General features: G+C 49.4%; 1 protein-coding gene across 2 annotated transcripts in view; it reads left to right on the plus strand.

Annotated features, from left to right (window-relative positions):
- The first annotated feature begins 197 nt into the window (after nucleotides 1-197).
- The window catches only part of GRAMD2A (GRAM domain containing 2A), an 83,752-nt gene continuing 62,874 nt past the window's right edge, over nucleotides 198-21,075 (plus strand). For both annotated transcript variants that reach the window (XM_060260055.1, XM_060260056.1), the window contains exon 1: nucleotides 198-284. In XM_060260055.1, the coding sequence (XP_060116038.1) occupies nucleotides 241-284 (44 nt within the window). In that variant the 5' untranslated portion in view covers nucleotides 198-240. The remainder of the gene's footprint in view (nucleotides 285-21,075) is intronic.

A 21,075-nucleotide genomic window follows, 5' to 3' on the forward strand; every position in this document is an offset into this window, starting at 1 on the left:
CTCTCTGCTGAGCCCCCCAATTTCGAGATCAGACCCATTGGAGGACGCGGCCCCTTTAAGGGGCGTGGCCTCGTCTCTCCCCAGCCTCCGCCTTTCCCCGGAGCCGCGCCCGGCTGGCCCCGCAGTAGCCAATGGGAGCGCGCCGACGGGATAGTGCGCTCGGGGAGGGGGGCGTTCCCGGCCGCTCATAGGCTGGCGAGTGGGCGGGGCTTGTGCCGGGCGATCGGCTAGCTGCCGGGAATGACGGCTCCGCGGAGGGGGGATCGCGCGGCGTCGCCGGCCAGGTATGCGGGTGACATCATCCGTGCGCGGGGCAAGCGAACGTGGGAACGGGGGCAGACGCGTGACTGTCATTCGCGAGGAGGGGGAAAGATGCTCCAGGGCTCGGGGAAGGGGGCAGAATTCCTGCCTCCCCGTTGCCCCCCGCAGGCTCAAGGAATGGGGGCGTGCAGCCTTTGGGGGGACCGAGGGAGGGATCCGGGCCGGTGCTGAGTCGTCCCTGGCTTGGGCACTAACGGGGACACGTGGTTGTGCTCCTGGAGCGGAGCGGGGGGATCCAGCCCGGAAGCTTGGCTGATGGAGTCGTCTGGACCTACTTGGGGGCCACCACCACGGGGCAGTGACTGGCCCAAAGGGATCGCTCAGGCCTGAGATCTGGAAGAGGCCTCTCTGCCAGGGTCGCCTGGCTGGTGCCCGAGCCCCCGGACTCAGTTGCCCTCGGGCCTCTCTTGGGGGTCCTCTCTCTTGGGGGTGGCGAGCTGAAGCTCAGCAACTCTTGATCCTGGTGCCGCTTAAAGGCTGCGGTGGTGGCCAGTGTTCCCTCTAAGCGGCAGAGTCTTGTGAGCAAAAATTCTGCTTTGTGACCTACTGGCATTAAAGTTGTGAGCTAGTGTGCTTTGGGGTCATCCTTCCTGCGCTAAGACGAAAATGTGTGTGTGCTGGAGGCTAACAATCTGTGAGCTAGCTCAGTTTAGAGGGATCAGTCGGGGTGGCAGCTCTTCGAGTGTGTGTGGCCCCAGTCTTAGCAGAGTTGCCAGCTGGCCAGGGGAAAAACCCAGCCAGGGAAATTCTGCCTTCAGCACAGGTTCAGTGTGCGCCCCTGAAGTGTTGTCATGAGCCGGAGCAAAACTTTTCTAAGGCTTGCTGGTTGCAACTTATAAGGACCCACTTAACAGGGACTGGATTTCAAGCCGGCAAATCTTGGGCCTTTCAGGCTGGCTGCCAGAACCGTGGATGTGGCACATTCCTGGAGCGCATAGCTCAGGATAATCCGGCCTGGTAGGCAGCCTCCGTCTTGGCTCCCTTGAGTGGCGAGTCCTGCCTGGCAATACTTTTTTCTCTTGGCCTTCCAGCTGCTGCAAAGCCGGTCTTCCTTTGGGCTCCCTGTGCTGGACTGTTCTCGGAAGCGGCGCATGGTTTGTACCATCTGTTTGCTTCGGTTGTACACCAAGAGGGATCTCTGTTAGGCAGAGGGGCTGGTAGCAGAATTATTATGATTTCTTGGTATGTCTTCTCTTTCTCTACAACTTTTCTTTAAAAAAAAAAGATTCCTGTGTTGCTGATAGGAGATCGAAGGCCAAAGTGAAAATAAGCCAATATGAAGTGCTGACTTCTTACAAGGAGCGGACAGTTATTATACCTGCCCTCTTTTGCTTTGAGCTCCCTTGATACAGGAGTCCAACAAGAAAATTAAATTGCGCTTGCCCGTAACTGAAAGACAATGGCTTGCTCAAGGTCATGCAGTAGTTTAGAGGATACGGATGGGAATTGCAAAGGTCAGAAACGTGTGGGTTAACAACCTGCAGGAATTAGATGAGCTTATTGATTTTGCTGGAGATAAGTGCATGTCTTGGTTCCATCACAGTTAACTCATTTGAAGAAATTTGCAAATGCTGATGGTGGGGGGGGCAGACATATGCTTGTGTGTGTGTGTGTTTGCATTTATATAAAAAGGGCATTCAAGTTACTGTTGATATATAGTGACCAACGTTCCCTTTAAGCTGCAGTCTTGTGAGCAAAAATTCTACTTTGTGAGTTACTGGCGTTAAAGTTGTGAGGTACTGTATAAATCAGCGTGCTCTGGGGTCATCCTTTTTGAGCCAAGACAAAATGTGTGAGCTGGAGGCTACAGATCTGTGAGCTAGCTCACGCTAACTCAGCTTAGAGGGGACACTGATGGTGACCCCATAGAATTTTCAAGGCGAGAGACATTCAGAGATGGTTTACCGTTGCCTGTCTCTGCTTGGAGAACCGGGACTTCCACAGTGGTCTCCCATCCACATGGTAACCAGGGCTGATCTTGCTCTGTTTCCGAGATCTAACAAGATTGGGCTAGCCTGGGCCATCCAGGTCAGAGTAAGAGAGGAACAGAGGTGGTTTGCCACTGCCTGTTTCTGCATAGTGACCCTGGACTTCCTTGATGGTCTCTCTCCTATCCATGTGCTAACCCAGGGCTGACCCTCCTTAGCTTCTGAGATCGAACAAGATGGGGCTAGCCCAGGCCATTGAGATCAGAAAGCAAGAGAACTGACTCGCAGGTGTGAATCTCCTCCTTTCCGCAGAAGCCCAAAAGTCCAGAAACAATGCCGTGCTGTCGAAACGCACACCTTTCCAATTTCCCAAGTTGCATCATCCAGTTCCTTTTGGGCTGGGTGGTGATGAGTGGCAGATTTGAAACTTGTGGGTTTCTTGACATTTCTCCATACGCAATCCTTGTGAGGGTTTTTGGCAGTAGCAGCTACCGAATTATAGAACTAAAAGAAAATTACCCCCCTCCTGTTCAAGATTATTGTTGTTATTTTACTACCTTGGTGATCTGATTCTCCCCAAGCCAAACAGGGAGAGAGACAGCAGACAAGCCAAGTAGCGTTTTCCTGCAGATGCTTTTGATCTTTTGTATGTTAATGGTTCCCAAGCTGGGAGTTTTAGAAGCACTGCGGCTGGTGAGTTGGACGAACTTTCTGAGTTTGCCTTTGGTGGTGTTCTTCCCTCTGCTGCAGCTGGCATTTGGAGATTCCAGGCTGCCTCCTTTCTGTTTTGCTCTGTTTGTTTCTTCTTGAGTTGCTTTGCAGATGCTTTGCAGGGCATTGTGCCGCCAGCCCCTTGCCACACAGGTCTGGAATCTCTGCCCTGCAGACGGGGAGGGATCACTCGGGGTGAAGGTGTTTGGGAGGCCTCCGATCCTTGCCTCTAACAGGCCGGGCATTGTTTGCATTTCACTGTTACACGTCTCGTCTTTGCTGGTCAGAACAGTTCTTCTGTTTGCTACATTTGTCCGTGTTAATTATGTTTTCCCCCCATGCTGGCTGAGCGGTTTCTTCTCAATGGGAAGCGTTTGCTATGGCAGATGCCGGGAAATGAGAAAAGGAAAGCATCACATGACCTTGAAGTTCAGGGAATGTTATGCAAGGAAAGGGGGGGGGTGTTTATCTTTGGAAATAGACTGTGCGTTTCTAAGCACCTTGGTTCTTGGAGCCCCTTTGAATATATAGCCTTCTCCAGCCGCCAAGTCAGAGAACGGCTTCCTCTGTGCTGTTGGGGTAGAAGCTGGATCAGAACTCCCCGTTGCTGCTTAGATGGATGACTTCTCTCGTGCTCCCCCCCAGATAGGTCTTTGTCCCCTTCCTGCTTCAAGCCGCGGTGACATTTTTTCTTTTATGGGTTGCAGGCTGAGACGATGCGAATCTCATCCCCTAGACCTCACAGATGGTTTGCTTAGGTTCAAAGGAGCCTCCTCTTGCAGCTGGCAAGCATTAAAACTTGAGCAGTCTCCCAAAGTTCAGGGTTACTGTGTATTAAATGAGGTTGGATCCAGCAAGCTTTTCTCCTGGTGAAAATGGAAGAAAACCCCCTGCCCTGTGCCCTTGGTCCATTCAGAAAGCCGCATTGGGGATCATGGGAACTTCCTGAACAAAACTCACCTGGGATGGCTGCTGAGGCTAGAAAAGGCACTGGGGAACGATTGAGCAAAAAATGGTGCCTGGACCCAACCCAATACTTTGTCTTAAATGGACCTGATGTCATTAAAATGCATGAGTTTTTACCAGTGCTTCCTATCAGCCATCGTATCTATGTATAGAACTATATATGTATCTACTTTTAATCTGTATCTATATAGCTATGGATCTTTATGAATCTATATTTATATAATATAGATTACTTGAAATGTGGTGTCAGGAGAGAGTTTTACAGATACTGTGAACTGCCCAAAAGACAAATCAGTGGATTCTAGACCAAATCAAGCCTGAGATCTCCCTAGAAGTTAAAATGACTAAACAGAGGCTATAATATTTTCATCACATTATGAAAAGACAAAGAGTTGCTGGAAAAGACAGTCATGCTAGGAAAAATTGAATTCAGTGGGAAAAGAGGAAAACCCAACAGGAGATGGATTGATTAAAAAAATAGTATGTGAAAGGGCATGCATGCATTTGATGTGTTCTGTGGCTGTCTACCAGCAGTGCCCCTGATGCTCATTTTCAAAAATTTCCAGAAATGAAATTGACCATCCCAGAAACTTTGCTGTGTTGTCCGGTTAATTTCACTGCTGCATTTACTTGTGGGCAGGGTTGTTGTTTTTTTTAGCAGGAACTCCTTTGAATATTAGGCCACACACCCCTGATGGAGCCAATCCTCCAAGAGCTTACAGGGCTCTTATTGCAGGGCCTACTGTAAGCTCTTGGAGGATTGGCTACATCAGGGGTGTGTGGCCTGATATGCAAAGGAGTTTCTGCTACTAAAGAAAAAGCCCTCTTTATGAAACTTAGAGAAGTACACTACAGAAATATAATGGATATTGCAATGAGGGGCTGTCGTTGCATTCTGTATAGTTTCAGAGTGATGGCTAGAGGCACGTCAGCAATTAAGGGGGGAAGTCAGTCTCATTTCTCTGAGAATTAATGAACTGTTACATAACCTAGGAAACCAGGTGAACAATATCCTTGCTTGGAGATATTTCCGGTAGGGTGCAGGGCAGAAGATGACTTGCCAAAGACAAGGTCTTTATTTCAGAGTGACCGTCACATGCCTGGCTATGCTGGCTTCCTGTAGCAGACACATGGGGAAAGGCTTAGAAGAAAGAAGAGAGCTAGTTGATGAACCAAGTGTGGAGCGAATGAAGCACCAATAATGGGAGCTAAGGAAAAAAAATGTGGTGATTGAGTCTTGGGCTAGTTGCCATTCCATCCCCCACCCTAAATTATGTAGTGCATTTTTTAAATTTGTATTTTGTGTGTGTGTGTGCCTGGAAGTCATGTTTGACTTCTGGCGAGCCCTACTGGGGATTTGGACATTCAGAGAGGTAGCTTCTATTGCCTGCCTCTGCGTCCCAGCCGTGGTATTCCTTGGAGGTCTCCCTTCCAAGTACTTGCCAGAGTCAATCCTGCTTAGCTTCTGAGATAAGGCTTGCCTGGGCTATCTAGGTCAGGGTTTATATAGTGCATTTTAAAATCTCATCCGCCTTCCATGGAGCCCAGCATGGCGTACATGGATGTCCTCTTCTCCATTTTATCCTTCCAGCATCCATGTGAGGTAGGTTAGGCTGAGAGAGAGCGACTGGCCTAGGCTCACTTAGTATGGTTGGTGAGCTGGATTTGAACGCACGTCTCTCCAAGGTTAGACCAGTATTCTAACCACTGTAGCACGCTGGCCATCAGTTTGTCATTTAATCTTGCTAAGGTTACCAGCTCCAATCCAGAAATACTTGGAGATTTATGGAATGGAGCCTGGGAAGGGGGAGTATGGGGAAGGGAGGGACCCTCCAAAGCAGCCATTTTCTCCAGGGGAACTGATCTCGGTCATTTGGAGAGCAACTGTAGTAGCAGGAGATCTCCAGGTCCCACCTGGAGGTTGACAGCCTTGACTGTTGGTAGATTCCTTTGTCGACTCCTGACTTCCTATTAACTAATGTTATGAAAAGACTGGGTGATATAATGGTAATCAATGTTCTCTCTAAGCTGCAGAGTCTTGTGAGCAACAATTCTACTTTGTGAGCTACTGGCATTAAAGTTGTGAGCTACTGCATAAATGATTGTGCTCTAGGGTCATCCTTCCTGAGCTAAGACAAAAATGTGTGAGCTGGAGGCTAAAAATCTGTGAGCTAGATCATGCTAACTCAGCTTGTCTTGTATTCTTTGGGTGCATTTACACCAGGGTTTTTTTTTTTTTTTTAGCAGGAAAGCAGTTCTGGCTGGCTTGGTGTCAGGGGTGTGGCCTAATATGCAAATGAGTACCTACTGGGCTTTTTCTACAAAAATGTCGTGTGTGAAACGATGCTGATGTCAGGGGGTGTGGTCTAATAATGCAAATATGTTCCTTCTACAAAAAAAGCCCTGATTCACATTATGCTGAACAATGCGTTCTGCAACTGGGTTTTTTGCTGCTCTTATACAGTAAACATCCAGTTGCAGAATGCATTGTTTGGTGTAGTGTGAACACACCCTTTATTGATGCCACACAAAGAATCCCATGTGACCAGGAAGGTCGTTCCTGCCAGTCTGAACAGGAGTTGTTCGAGGAAGGGTTGACCTCACACATGCTCTGTGTATTTTTAAGCAACTTTCTCCGAACTTGTGTGAATCATTCCGGAAAGGAATGCGGTTTGGGGCAAAGAAGTTGGGCCCAGCCAGTTCAGGGAAGTGAGGTCATCGGGATCGAATCAGGACTGCATCCTGCCCTGGCAGCAGGACTCCCTTGGGATTTGGCAGGAGCCTTCTGTAGCAATCTCCCTTGGGAGCAGGGGTCTCCATACGCAGACATGGCTAGGGTCTAACAGTCCTAGGTTCATTTCTGATCGGGCCCCAGGCTCACTCTCTCTCTTGCTGTTCCTCTCTCGCAGTTGCTCTCTCTCTCTCTCGCTGTCACTCTCTCCCTCTTGCTGTCGCTCTCTCTCTCTCTCCATCCTTTCGCAGTTTCTTTCTCTCTCCCGCTCTTTCAATCTCCCTTTGCTATCTCTCTCTCGCTGCTGCTCTCTCGCTGTTTCTCTCTCTGCTGCTCTCTCGCTGTCCCCCTTGCAGTTGCTTGTGCTCTCTCTTTCTCTGTCTCTCGTGCGGAAAGAGCCCTGCACACATGAGTTTCTTTTCTCCTCATCATCATCTGAGTGAAAGGGAGAGAAAAAATGTATTCAGCCATGTGCTGCATTGCCTCCAGAGTTCGTTATCTCAGCTTAGGAACTCATGATGTGTGAGGCGACACCGAGGATGCGCTCAAGGTGTCAATGGTGATTTGTTCATGACATCAGTTCTCTTAGCTTGTGTGCTCCCTCCCTCTTCCTCTTCCTCTCTCCCTTCCCTTTGTGTGTTAAGCTACGAATGAAGACTTCCTCGTATATAAAGTCTTCAGTTCAGCTCCTGTGGGCAGAACCTGATGTACAGGATTTTTGAGGGGGGGGGGGGGGGGCCAAAATCAAAAAATGGCGCCCCCTTATGGGCCATTCTGTTTTATGGTCCCATAGAATACAATGGGCTCCATGCCCAATGTGGCACCCCACCCCTGTTGGCGCCTGGGGCAAGCACCCCCCCCTGCCCCCCCCCCCCCGATCTGGCCCTGCCTGTGGGATGTGATGTCTTGAATTGGGTACCTTTTACAAATTGGGTGTGTGGGTGTGTGTTTCTTTCACAACCTTTTTGAGCCTGCAGGCCCATTTGGAATTCTGGCACACAGTAGGAGCAGCCACAAAATGGCAGCCACAAAATGGCTGCCTCAGGAAGCAGAGCCAGCCACAAAATGGCCGCCACAGCTGAACTTCAGTAACACATGGCAGGTCCATGTTGCTGAGTTGGTAGCAGCTGCCAAAGCAACATTGCTAAAAATCAGCACAGCCAAGAAAAATCCCGGGAGTCAATTAGAAGCCTTGCTGGCCCCACCCACTTCTTAAAAACACTTGCTGGGTGCCAAAACAGATGATGGGCACCATTACGCCATGGGCACCATGTTGGGGACCCTTGAACTGGGTTGTGAAACTGGCAAACTCTGCTGTGCAGGAGGTGTTTAGTACCTTTTAATCCTGCTTATTCTCAGGGTCGCGTGCCTCATTCCCCAGTCCTCTGTTTCTTCCTCATAAACCAGCATCCTGTCAGATAGGCTAGGCTGAGTGAGACTGACCAGCATCAAGTCACCAAGCAAACTGCTATGGCAGGGCAAGGATTCGAACCTGGGTCTCTCATGCTTTTCTCCAACACCCTGACCGCTGCAGCACACTGTTGGTGGTGTAGTTTACCAGGAAGCAGGGAGAGCCAGTTTGGTGTAGTGGGAGAACCGGGTATGATTCCCTACTCGTTCACGTGCATTTGCTGGAGTGAACTTCAGTCCGTCGCAAGTTCTTGCAGAGCTGTTCCTCTCAAGAGCAGTTTCTGCCAGAGCTCTCTCTGGTCGGTCAGTCACAAGTTCTCACAGAGCTGTTCCTCTCAAGAGCAGTTTCTGTCAGAGCTCTCTCATCTCCACCTACTTCACAGGGTGTCTGTTGTGGTGAGGGGAAGGGAAAGGAGATTGTAAGCCATTCTGAGACTCCTTTGGGTAGTGAAGGGCAGGGCATAAATCCAGTCTCTTTTTCTTCTTTCTGATGCTCTGCAGGCTGTTGAAGGTGCGTGCCAGCAGGCCCCTCGGTCATAAGGCCGACAGCTGTTTTCCCTCCTAATCGAGATGATCTTGGATTCTAAAAAAGGGGGGGAACGATCTGCCTTAGCTTAAGCCTCACTATCCGTCTGCTGCGTTACATAACTATGTCACACTTGGCGGAGGTTAGTGTTAGGGGCTGATGGCGCTGAACCCCGCAGTGTTAGTGTTCCAAGATCGAGGGGGGGGGATGCTTTTATGTATTGTAACAAATCTGCCTCAGCTGGCGTTATGGAGAAAGCAGGGCCCAGAGAGATGTGGGATGTGCTTGGTGAGGCCCAAGCTCAGGTCTGAGATAACCTCCAGACGGAAGAGTGCAGGAGGTGAGTGGAATCACAAGTGCGCGAGGCCCACGTCTGCGTACATGTTCCCTCCGTCCCTGGCCCTGAGCTGAGAGTTGTGGGTCTTAACAACACAAGCAGACATATCCGCTGGTGGGCTTGCGAGAAGGGTTGGTCTTGGGTAACAGAAGCACGACGTCATGGGACAAAGTTCACGAGAAAGCATTAGGCGAGAAGCTTTAGAAATCTGCGGCATGGGGGAAGGAATCTATGCGATCTAGACCAGGGGTGTCGAACCCATTTGTTATGAGGACTGGATCCAACATAAATGAGACCTCAATGAGCCGAGCCATGTCGGGCTGGGCCATGTGTGTACCTGTTTACGATTAGGTAGCAGAGATATAAATTTTATAAAGAACACAAACAACAAATATATATTTTTAAAAACTTAAAACGTGCTTAAAATGTTAGCACTCATTGGTCTTAAAGATGCTTTCTTTGTATTTCTCCCATGGGATCTAGGGAACTGGGCGAAGGAAGCTCTGGCTCTTTCCTTCCTTCCCTAGGGGGCTGGGTTGGAGGACCCTCAGCCAATAGAAGGAAGAGAGGCTTGACTCAGTAGCTCTGCTGTGTGATTGAGAGAGCCCGGCAAAGCAAGCTATTCCTCCCCCACTTCCTCCCCAAGGGAGTAGCCTCAGCCAATGGAAAAAAATAAAGGTTTTGCTCTGTAGCTCCTGTGCAGTTGAGCAAGCCTCGCAAAGCAAACTGTGATGCAAAAGGAAGCAAGAGAGAGGGAGAAGGAAGCAGATGACAGCCAGTTGCTCAGGGGCCTGATAGGAGCCCTCCAGGGGCCTGATTCAGCCCCCAAACTGCATGTTTGACACCCCTGGTCTAAACAGAGGAGTCAAGTGCCAGTTGTGCTGCTGTGGAGAAAGATAAGAGAAAAAGCTTATGGAAAGTAGCACGAGGCCAGGATTCAAAAGTAGCCAAGGCAAGGGACAGTGTGGGAAACCCACGCAGCTTCTTTGCTAAAAATGCAAGTGTGGGCAGCTAATGGGACCGAGCAGAGAAGTGTTTCTCGGTGCTGATGCTGAGTAATGTGGTTATTTGAGTCATAGCCGTACAGGGAATTGACTTGGAAATGTGAGGGTGCTCTTACCAAGCTTTGGAAATCACTTGGATATTGCTGAATATTGTTATTCGCAATCCAGGTCTTCTACTTCGAAGGTCCTTGGTTCTGATATGACTCAGGTGATGTGGGAGCAAGAGCCTGACGCAGCCCTATAATCTTATTCGGGGTAACACACTGAGCTTTGTGTATAGCATCAGTGTTCACAGACGGCCTCAGAAAGCACATGGAAGTTGAGATAGAAGAAGAGGAGGAGATTGGATTTACACCCTGCCCTTCACTCAGACTCTCAGGGCAGTTTACATTCTCCTTCCCTTCCTCTCCCCACAAGAGACACCCTGTGAGGCAGGTGGTGCTGAGAGAGCTCTGCGAGAACTGCTCTTGAGAGAACAGCTCCAAGAGAACTGGGACTGACCCAGGGTCACCCAGCCGGCTGCATGTGGAGAAGTGGGGAATCAAACCCAGTTCTTCAGATTAGAGCCTCCACACTTAGCCAAACTAGTTCTTTTTGACAGATGTGGTTGCAAACCGATCTTTCCCGCGTTGCCCTTGGGTCGGATGGGAGTTGCACTGGCTAATGGGAGAGGGGAAGCAGTGTGGTGTTGTGGTTAGAGCATCACACGGACGAGGGGAGTCTTGTTCATATCTTCCTGTAGCCAGGAAAACTCCTGGTGTTGTTGGGACCAGCCGGTCTCTCTCGGCTTAATCTATTTCACAGAATTCTCGTGAGAATAAAATGGAGGAAGAGGGAACCACACGGATAATCCTGGGCGCAGTAAAGGTGCCACAAGACAGCAGCTCGCTGGGTGTTGAAGCCTTGCCCTCTTGAGCAGAAGCATTCGTCTCTGCCTGTAAAGAATCAGTGGGGTGTAGATGGTTAGAGGGTCACACTGGGATCTGAGAGACCCGGGTTTGAATCCCCACTCGGCCATGGAAGCTTGCTCCAGTCACACCCTTGTAGGCCAGCCTTCCTCACAGGGTTGTTGTGAAAATGAAATGTCAGAGTGGAGAGCAAGGTGAACCGCTTTGGGTCTCCGCTGGGGAGAGCGGCAGGATATAAACGAAGAAGAAGACTGCAGATTTTATACCCCACCCTTCTCTCTGAAGCAGAGACTCAGAGCGGCTTACAATCTCCTACATCTCCCCCCACAACAGACACCCTGTGAGGTGGGTGGGTCTGAGAGGGCTCTCACAGCAGCTGCCCTTTCAAGGACAACTCCTGAAAGAGCTATGGCTAACCCAAGGCCATTCCAGCAGCTGGAAGTGGAGGAGTGGGGAATCAAACCCGGTTCTCCCAGATAAGAGTCCGCACACTTAACCACTACACCAAACTGGCTGTCCAGTCAATAAATCTTGCTGTCTTATTGTACGTCTTGGTTAATATATTTTAATGGCCATGGATCGGGACTGTCGTTCAACCAGTTTTTGCCGAGGGCAGCTGTCTCCAACAGAATCAACGGCAGCCTTCGGAGAACACTGCCAGCCCCCTCTGCAATCTTTATATGGCCACGGTGACGTTCCTTGGGGAGAAATCTGGCACAGGATCTCTCCTGGGCTCTGGCTTCCTGCCTGGGGAGAGAGAATGAACCTTCTGTGCCTCGTGGGCTCCACCTAAAAGCTATCGAAAGTGAATGCCGTCCTGTTTAACCTTTCCCAAAGAATACAAGGAACTAGGAAGGGATCCAACAAAATCAACGGGCTCGAGGTTTTAAGCAGCCGAAAAGAAGCAATTCATTATAACTCCCCCCCACCCTGTGGTTTATCCTGTCAGACTACTGGCATAAAATATTGCGGCAGATGATAGTTGAAAGGATTTTATGCCGATTCCTTTGCTCTAGGTCCCGTCAGCGGCGGCTGGCTGAAATAGCTGGGGAGGAGAGAGGACGTGGCGTGATACTAGGGGCTGTGACCGGACTGTTAGAGAAGGCAGAGGGCCGGGGAGGTAGAACCAGGGTGGGTTTTTCTAGCAGGAACGCACGGGAACGCCATTCCAGCTGGCTTGGCATCGGGGTGTGGCCTAATATGCAAATGAGTGCCTCCTGGGCTTTCTTCCTACAAAAAAGGCCTGTGTGGAACAGTGGTGATGTCAAGGGGGTGTGGCCTAATATGCAAATGAATTCTTGATGGAGTTTTTCTACAAAAAAGGCCTGTGTGGAACAGTAGTGATGTCAGGGGTGTGTGGCTTAATATGCAAATGAATTCCTGCTGGGCTTTTTCTACTAAAAAAAGCCCTGGGTAGAACCATGTTCAAAGGCAAAGAAACCTCTGAATGCCAGTTTGTGGGTGGGTGGGTGGAGGGAAGGTTTTCCTCTCTGCCCCCAGTTTTTAGGCCTTTCTAAACATAAGCAGCCCAGACCTGGATAACCCAGGCTAGCTGGATCCCGTCAGATCTCAGAAGCTAAGCAGGGTCAGCCCTGTCTGGTATTTGGATGGGAGACCTCCAAGGAATACCAGGGTTGTGACACAGAGGCAGGCAATAGCAGACTACCTCTGAACGTCTCTTGCCTTGAAAACCCCATGCGGTCACCATAAGTCAGTGGTGACTCAATGGCATTTTTCACCACCACCAAAACAGAAACAGAAGGCAAGACTAGATGGCCTAATCCAGCACAGCCCCTCCTCCTTTGGGTGGTGAAGTCTGGGTTACCCTTAAAAAGTAACCATGTCAATTATTTAGTTCATTATTCTTCTTTTTACCCCCATATGGCGGGGTGGGGAACCGGACAGGACGTTTCTTTTTCTGCCACCCAAAGAATTGCCTCTGAGTGGTATGGTTTGTGGGGTGTCCCCACGTCAGGCTGGTGATACTGGAGGACAAAGAAAACAATTTGCTCTTTGCTCCTTGAGTTGCCCACGGGCTTCTTCTGAAGGTTCCCTTCTGATCCTTTTTGACAGGACTGTTTTTCTCGGGGCTTTTTTTGTAGCAGGAACTCCTTTGCATATTAGGCCACACACCCCTGGTGTAGCCAGTCCTCCAGGAGTTTACAGGGCTCTTAGTACAGGGCTTACTGTAAGCTCTTGGAGGATCGGCCACATCAGGGGTGTGTGGCCTAATATGCAAAGGAATTCCTGCTACAAAAAAAGCCCTGTTTTTTCCAATATCGGATCCATTCCACAGTGCAGTCCTTTGTTGGAGTTACTCCAGCCTAAGCTGGTTTCAACTCTGTTAATCTAGACCAGGGGTGGCCAAACTGTGGCTCGGGAGCCACATGTGGCTCTTTGACACATTTTGTGTGGCTCCAGGCCTCACCTGGAGGCTGGCAACCCCAGCACAGGGAGCAGAAGAAGTTGGGGCTTCACTCCCATTGTTCCCAATGGGGACACAAATGAACATGTGGAGTAATAATAATTTTAAAAATCACACAAACAACGTTTTTGAAAGAAGGTTGGAGGGATTGTTTGTAATGCCTCTCCATTTGGTAGGCAGGAGCGCTCTAAGGTCACCTGTGCAGGCCTTTCCTTTTACTGGCGAACTGGTTGCCTAGCTAACTAAGTACTCCATTTTCTTTGGGGATGTACCTGGGTCAGAAGTAATTGCTGCTTAGCAAGAGCCGTGTCCCAGAGTTTTGCATTTCCCAGGCACCGGGGGGGGGGGGGGGCTCGGTTGGATCAGGACTTCAAGGAGGAGGCAGTTTGGATCTTCTCTGTTTTCTTGACCTGGGATAGCCCTGGGAGGCTGCTGCTTATCCCATCTGGGATGCACATTGCCCGGCAGTGTGTCTGTCTCTGGTGCCATCAAGTCGCTTCTGATTCATGGTGACCCTTTGAATTAGCATTCTCCGAAGCCTCCTCTCATGAACAGCCTTGCTCAGGCCTTGCAAATGGAGGGCCCTGGTGGCTTCCTGGATGGAGTCCATCCCTCCCCTGTTGGGTCTTCCTCTTTTCCTGCCGCCTTCCACTTTTCCTAGCATGATGGCGTGTGTGCATCAATGCTCCTTCTAAGCTGTGGAATCTTGTGAGCAAAAATCCTACTTTGTGAGCTGAAAGTTCTTTTAGCATTAAAGTTGTGAGCTGCTGCATAAATTACGATGCTCTAGGGCCATTTTTCCGGAGCTGAGACAAAAAGGTGTGAGCTCGAGGCTAAAAACTGTGAGCTAGCTCACACTAACTCAGAGGGAACACTGGTGTCTCCCTGCCTGCCTGTCTATATAATAATAATAATTTTTAATTTATATCCCGCCCTTTTTTATAAATAATAATTTATAAATATAAATTTTATAAATAATAATTTATAAAATATAAATTTTATAAATAATAATTTATAAATATAAATTTTTAATTTATATCCAGGCTCAGGGCGGCTCACATAGCAGGGCTCACATCCATCCATCCATCCATCCATCACCATCCATCCATCCATCCATCCATCCATCCATCCATCCATCCCATCCATCCCATCCCATCCCATCCCATCCCATCCCATCCCATCCCATCCCATCCATCCCATCATCTATCTAGGATAAGATAGAGATACCACGGTGGTTCATTTATACATAAACAATCATATTTTGGCCGACAATAGCATAAAAATCAATGCTGAAAGAAACCATCATGTTATCTAATAAATCGTAACTAGTAACATTTTTCTATCTAAAATTGCAAAACAGACCTTGCATTGTTAAGTGGAAATTATTTCTATACTTTTGATTTTGGTCTGGTCTACATAGAAATACATTAACTTTCCTGACGTTTCTGACATTTCTAGCGTCAGGTCATTGTAAGCATAAACATTTGGAACATATGCTACTCAATTCTGTCTCTTAATGTTTTAGACGTTTACTATTTTATTTATTCTTTCTTTCTTTTTTTTAGCCTTTAAAGCTTTGCAGCTTAATTTTGATCAATATACGCAAAAACACATTCCATTTTTCTTGAAATTCGGATTCTGGTTTATTATGCAAGCAGGATGGTAGCTTTGCCAACGGTCGTATAATCGCATGATTGTCTTTTCAAGTGACTCTTATCTTCTCATAACGTGAGTGGCCAAAGTACCACAGCTTCGGTTTAGTCATTTTCGCTCCTAGGCTTGATTTGATGTAGAACCCACTGCTTTGTCTTGCTGGCAGTCCCATGTATCTATCAAACTCTCCTCCAACACCACATTCCCAACAAATCCATTTTCTTCCTATCGGCTTTCTTCCCGCACAGAGCTTCTGTTCTCTTTGCCCCTGGTTCCGTATCCAGATCTGTGTGAAAGAAGTTTGTCGTGTTGCTCGCTACGAAGGTGGCATTTGTTTGGACTGCTGCTTGCTGAAGTAGTAACCCACAAACACAATCTGGGCTATGCAATTTTTGGAGGGGGTGGTGGGGAGAGCTCAGCAGATGGAGCCGCAGCAGAACTTGGGCACGGCTGATGATACGCCGACTCCGGCAACAGGTGGTGTTGACTTTCCGAATGGTGTGACGACAGACCCTTAGCAATCTGCTCCCCTGGATCCTCCCCTCTCCGCCCAGCGCTTTTGGGAGCTATTCAGAATGAGCATCTCTGCCTTAAAACGCTCAGGATGCTGGGAGATCTTTGGGTGGATCTTCCTGATTCCTTTGCATGCTTAATTCCACATGCTCGGGGCCCCTGTTCAGACCGGGTGAACCCAAGCCTCACCCCTGCACACTGAAACCAGGCTCCGGGTGCTGTTACATCCCCTTAGAGAAACAGGACAAAGTACCTGGCTCTTTTCCCCCACTTTCAAAAGCATCAGCAATGGAGAGGGGCATTTTGTTTTGTGAGACTGTGCAGGGACAGAAGGGATCACATGACTCTGTGAAGCTGCCTTCTACTGAATTGGATCTTTGGTCCACCAAGGTCAGTCTTGTTTGCTCAGACTGGCAGTGGCTCTCCAAGGTCTCAGTCTGAGGTCTTTCCATCACATCACCTGCTGCTGAGTTCTTTCAATTGGAGATGCTGGGGACTGAACCTGGGGCCTTCTGCATGCCAAGCAGATGCCCTACTGCTGAGCTGTGGCCCCTCCCTAAACACGCATGAGACTGCCTGATGCTGAATCGGACCATCAGTCCATCCAGGTCAGTATTGTCTGCTCAAACTGGCAGTTGCTCTCCAGGGTTTCAGGCTGAGATCTTTCCATCACCTGCTGCCTAGCAGGGCCGGATTTGGGGGGGGGGGGATAGAGGGGGTGCTTGCCCCGGGTGCTGAAGGGGGGGGGGGGCTCAAGATTGGGTATGGAGTCCATTGTATTCTATGGGACCATAAGACAGAATGGCCCAAAAGGAGGCATCATTTTTAAATTTTGCCCTCCCCCCTTCAAAAAACATGTAGATGGAGTCCTGCTGCCTGGTCCTTTCAAGCGGAGATGCAGGGATCGAACCTTCTGCATGCCAAGCAAATGCTCTGCCACTGAGCTACGGCCCCTCCCTAAACACAGATGAGACTTGCCTTCTACTGAATCAGACCACTTGTCCATCAAAGTCAGTCTTGTCTACTCAGACTGGCAGCGGCTCTCCAGGCTGAGGGTCTCAGGCTGAGGTCTTTCCCATCTCTTGCTACCTTGTCCTTTTAACTTTAGGGAGGAGAGGCGGGGAGAGGCCATGGCTCAGGGGAAGAGCCTCTGCTTTGCCCTGACGCAAGTCCCAGGTTCAAACCTACCCTCCTTGGGATGGTCTCAGTCCAAACTGGGGACCTGTACAGCTGTATTTAAAAAAACTGGCAGAAGCCCCTGATTTCTATCCCTACTGCAAACCCTGCTTATCATTTTCACGAACCTGTGCTTGCTGCATGCTGGCAGTGGTTTCTGGGGCTAAGCAGCAATGGTTATCAAGTCTATCGCAAGTTCGGGTGATTGTTTTGAACTATTGCCAATCCAGCACTGCAGGTGGAACTTTCCCATTGCTTGGGATGGCCGCAGAGCTTGCAGCCACTGCAGTTTGTAGGACCAGCAGCTGCCAGCCGTCACGGGCAAAGCCCCTGACCAATGGGCGATCCAGACTGAGACTTGGGCTGGGGAAGTCCTAAGTAGCTAGATATCTCCAACCCACGGGGCATTAGGACGTTCGGTGCGATCGCATTAACCTGGGATCAGCTATTCATTGGTTCCCTTGATCCTTTCTGCCTCTTCCCTACCAAGAGGGAGAATTACTCTTTGTCCTCTAGCTGCCGTAGAGGGATCCTGTCCTTTCCTTTCCTCCGAGGGGACAGGGGCTCTGGAAGGGCACCCTGTCTCCTGTCACTCAGCAGAGAATGCTTCTGCTTGGCTGAGAGCCACCTAAGGAGATCACCTCGGGGAGCTGTTGGTGCGAATGCCGCTGACCTGCTAGGAATGCTCCGTTGAACACCGCCAGCTAGCTTCCTGCCTCAGAGGCTTTCTTCTTATGTGTAACCAATTTGGCTCAGCAGCTGAAGTTTAACTGAATCAGGCGAGCGCAGGACGGTCATGGAACAGGTCCCGGCATGGATCAGGTAAGGCACGCTGCTCAGAAAGCACTCAGGCAGGGTTTTGTTTCCATCTTCAGGGTGTGTAGCACGTAGAGAGCAAGGGAATGGGTTGGACATCAGGAGTGACTGTGCTTTGAAACGAATGAAGTTTTCTGATTGGCTGGAGATGGCAAAGATGCGGTGTAAGTTCGAGAGGGTGCTTGGCCTGGAGGTTACAAAAAAAAGTACAAATTTTCATGTTACTTTTTCAAAAAATGGTAAAAATGCAAAAAAAAAAGTGTTAAAATATTGTGAGAGTCGGTGTTCTGCGTGTTTTAGGTATGGTTAGCACTCCCTGGATTGATCCCTACAAACATTTACCCGTCTTGGTCCACTTTCTCTTTTCCTTTCTCCATGAGGAAAAACTAAGGTGGTTGCACTGTTCACGCTGTTTTGATGGAGTGATGTTTAGGCAGCTCCTCATTGAATTGATTTAAATCTACAGAAACCTGCGTACGAATATAATGCTGCTTCTGTGGTCAAAACCCCACTTGCAGAGTGAAGTGCGTGGAGTACGAGGGGCACCCCCTTGAACGAGGCATTCCTTCATGTGGGCAAGAAGGAGGAATGCCTTTTTCCAGGTGTCGCCTGCTGCCCAAGGTTTTGAGAGCCAGTTTGGTGTAGTGGTTAGGTGTGTGGACTTATCTGGGAGACCAGGTTTGATTCCCCACTCCTCCACTTGCACCTGCAGGAATGGCCTTGGGCCAGCCATAGTTCTTGCGAGAGTTATCCTTGAAAGGGCAGCTTGTGGGAGAGCTCTCTCAGCCCCACCTATCTCACAGGTTGTCTATTGTGGGGGAAGAAGGTAAAGGAGATTGTAAGTTGCTCTGAGTCTCTGATTCAGAGGGAAGGGTGGGGTATAAATCTGCAATTCTTCTTCTTGTACATTCTTGCATTACGACTCTCTGTTGTTGTTTTTAAAACCTACTTTCCAGTTAATTAGTGTATGTGTGCATTTTTAAAGGCAGCTGAAATCTACGTTCCCTCACCTGGATAAGAACATAAGAGAAGCCATGTTGGATCAGGCCAGTGGCCCATCACTCCAACACTCTGTGTCACACAGTGGCCAAAAAAACCAGGTGGCTTCAGTGGGGCCAAGACACTAGAAGCCCTCCCATTGTGCCCCCCCCGCAAGGACCAAGAATACAGAGCATCACTTGCCCAGACAGAGGCCGTTTCGCACTAGCGTTTACTCCGGTGTAGCACCCCATTTACCTCCGGATCTTTTCCTGGTTTTCGCACCTGTTGCTCCGGCGCTGTGGTTTGCTCCGGTGCTGCAGGGGTTTCACGCCGGAGTATCTTGATCCACCTGCTTCCGGAGTTTTTGAAAACCTCCGGATCCACTCCGGATCCACTCCGCGGAGTTTGCTGTGGGAAATCCATCCACGCCGGATCGACTGCTTTGTGGGCGTCACCCTCTCCCTTTCCGTCCTCCCACCCCATCCACCCCCTTGGCCAATCATCAGCCCTTCGCGGCGCTTCCCAAAAGTGCCCGCACGGCCATTTTTTTTTTTAAACTTCATATTTCTTGCGTAATAGCGATATTATTGCTTTTCCGCTGTTGCGTTATTTCGTTAGTTCGTTAGGTCCCCGTTGCAGCTGCAAGCGCCAGCCGGGGAGGGGGAAGAGCGCGGAGGAAATCCCAGCTTCGCCACCCGGGAGGGAGCGAGGCTGGGAAGGGAAGAACCTGCTACACACACACACACACTAGTGCTGGGAGGCTTAAATGTAAAAGCTTTCTCCAGTTTGAACAACGTGTAGTGTATCGCCATAACCATTTCGTTATAACGCAACCATTTCATTATGGCGCAACCATTTCGTTAGTTCGTTAGGTCGCCGTTGCAGCTGCAAGCGCCAGCCGGGGAAAGGGCAGAGCGTGGAGGAAATCCCAGCTTCGCCACCCGGGAGGGAGCGAGGCTGGGAAGGGAAGAACCTGCCAAACACACACACACTAGTGCTGGGAGGCTTAAATGTAAAAGCTTTCTCCAGTTTGAACAACGTGTAGTGTGTCGCCATAACCATTTCATTATGGCGCAACCATTTCGTTATAACGAAATAGCGTTAGTCCACGCAGCCAGCGGAGGCGACTGGGGACACCCAGACGACTCCGCGGAGCGCGCTGAGCACCCGCCAATCACCATCAGTGGCGGGAAGTTGACATCCAGATTCTCCACTGTGAATGCTTCTGTTAACACATAAAGGGCTGTGGAGGATGCTACAGCTGCAGCCAATCCATAAGCAGAAGCGGCACACGTGACGCTCTTGTTACGTTGTTACGTAGTTACGCAACCAGACTTGCGCTTAAAAAAAAAATGATTGACAGGGCATCGAACTCAAGTCGATGCTAGTGCGAAAACGATTTGAGCCGGGGCTTCATGGAAAGCGACTCCACTAAAGAGGCAATGTGCGAAAACGAGAAAAATGATCCGGACATAATTGCGCCGCGGAATAAGGGGAGCAAACGCTAAGTGTCGAAAACGACCAGAGAGTTCCAACAATATGCTGTGACTAACAGCCCAGTCTCATCAGATCTAGGAATCTGTCATGAGCCCTGACGAGGAGGAGCTGGAAGTGTTAATAAACATGGAAGAGTTGCCAGCCAGTTCCTCAGCTGTTGACGATCAATCTCCTCCAAGCTCTCCTCCTCCCATCTCAAGAGTTCGAAGCAGGCTCCGGAAAGAACTTTCAGAGCGAAGACATGAGGCACGCCGATGCGTCAGATCTCTCAGCCCTGAGTTCTAGCAGCTCTCCCTCCTCCCATCTCAAGAGTTCGAAGCAGGCTCCGGAAAGAACTTTCAGAGCGAAGACATGAGGCACGCCGATGCGTCAGATCTCTCAGCCCTGAGTTCTAGCAGAGTCACTGCCACCCAGGGTGCAGACTGATTGAGACTCCCATATAGCTCCCACCCAGGACCTGGTAACCTTGTGGAAGCAACAAGTCTATTGTCTGGTTTGCATCCTTCCTGATTCCTGATCGATCCTAACCTGCTTGATTTCCTTGGCACCTAGACCTTTTGGCTTTTGGACATTGACTTCTGATTCCGGTTTGTGATTCTGCATTGGTGACTTGGCTCCTGCTTGACTTCCTGGACTTTGACCTTGGGACTGGCTTTGGACTCCTGCCTGCCTGCACCCTGAGAATGTGACAGAAACTAAGTGGGATCGACCCTGTTCAGTATTTGGATGGGAGATGACCAAGGAAGACTGGGGTTGTATATGCAGAGGAAGGCAATGGCAAACGACCTTGAAAACCCTACAGAGTTGCAATAAATCAGCTGTGATTGGATACAGAAACAAAAAAACAAAGGCCACATTATGTAGAGTACTGTGCTATCAGATTGCTACACCAGCAATTTGCACTTGGGCTTTCCTGCGTGAGCAGGCCGGCTCAGTTGCTAGTGATTACTGTAACACGATCTCGGACAATGTCTTTCTGTATCTACCTCTTGAAGTTCACTTGTCTGAATCTGATCCTAGGATAATGATATAGATGTGTTAGTATAGGATTTTGTCTGGGGGGAGGGGGATTTAAAATCGACTGCAGTTGTTGTATATCGTTTTAAAAGTTTAATTTAAAAAAGAGAATGCCAAAAGAAAAAAGTAGCAATGTAAAACCGACCTGTGCGGAG

The sequence above is a fragment of the Heteronotia binoei genome, chromosome 19 (genome assembly GCF_032191835.1).
Source record: "Heteronotia binoei isolate CCM8104 ecotype False Entrance Well chromosome 19, APGP_CSIRO_Hbin_v1, whole genome shotgun sequence".
Lineage (NCBI taxonomy): Eukaryota > Metazoa > Chordata > Lepidosauria > Squamata > Gekkonidae > Heteronotia > Heteronotia binoei.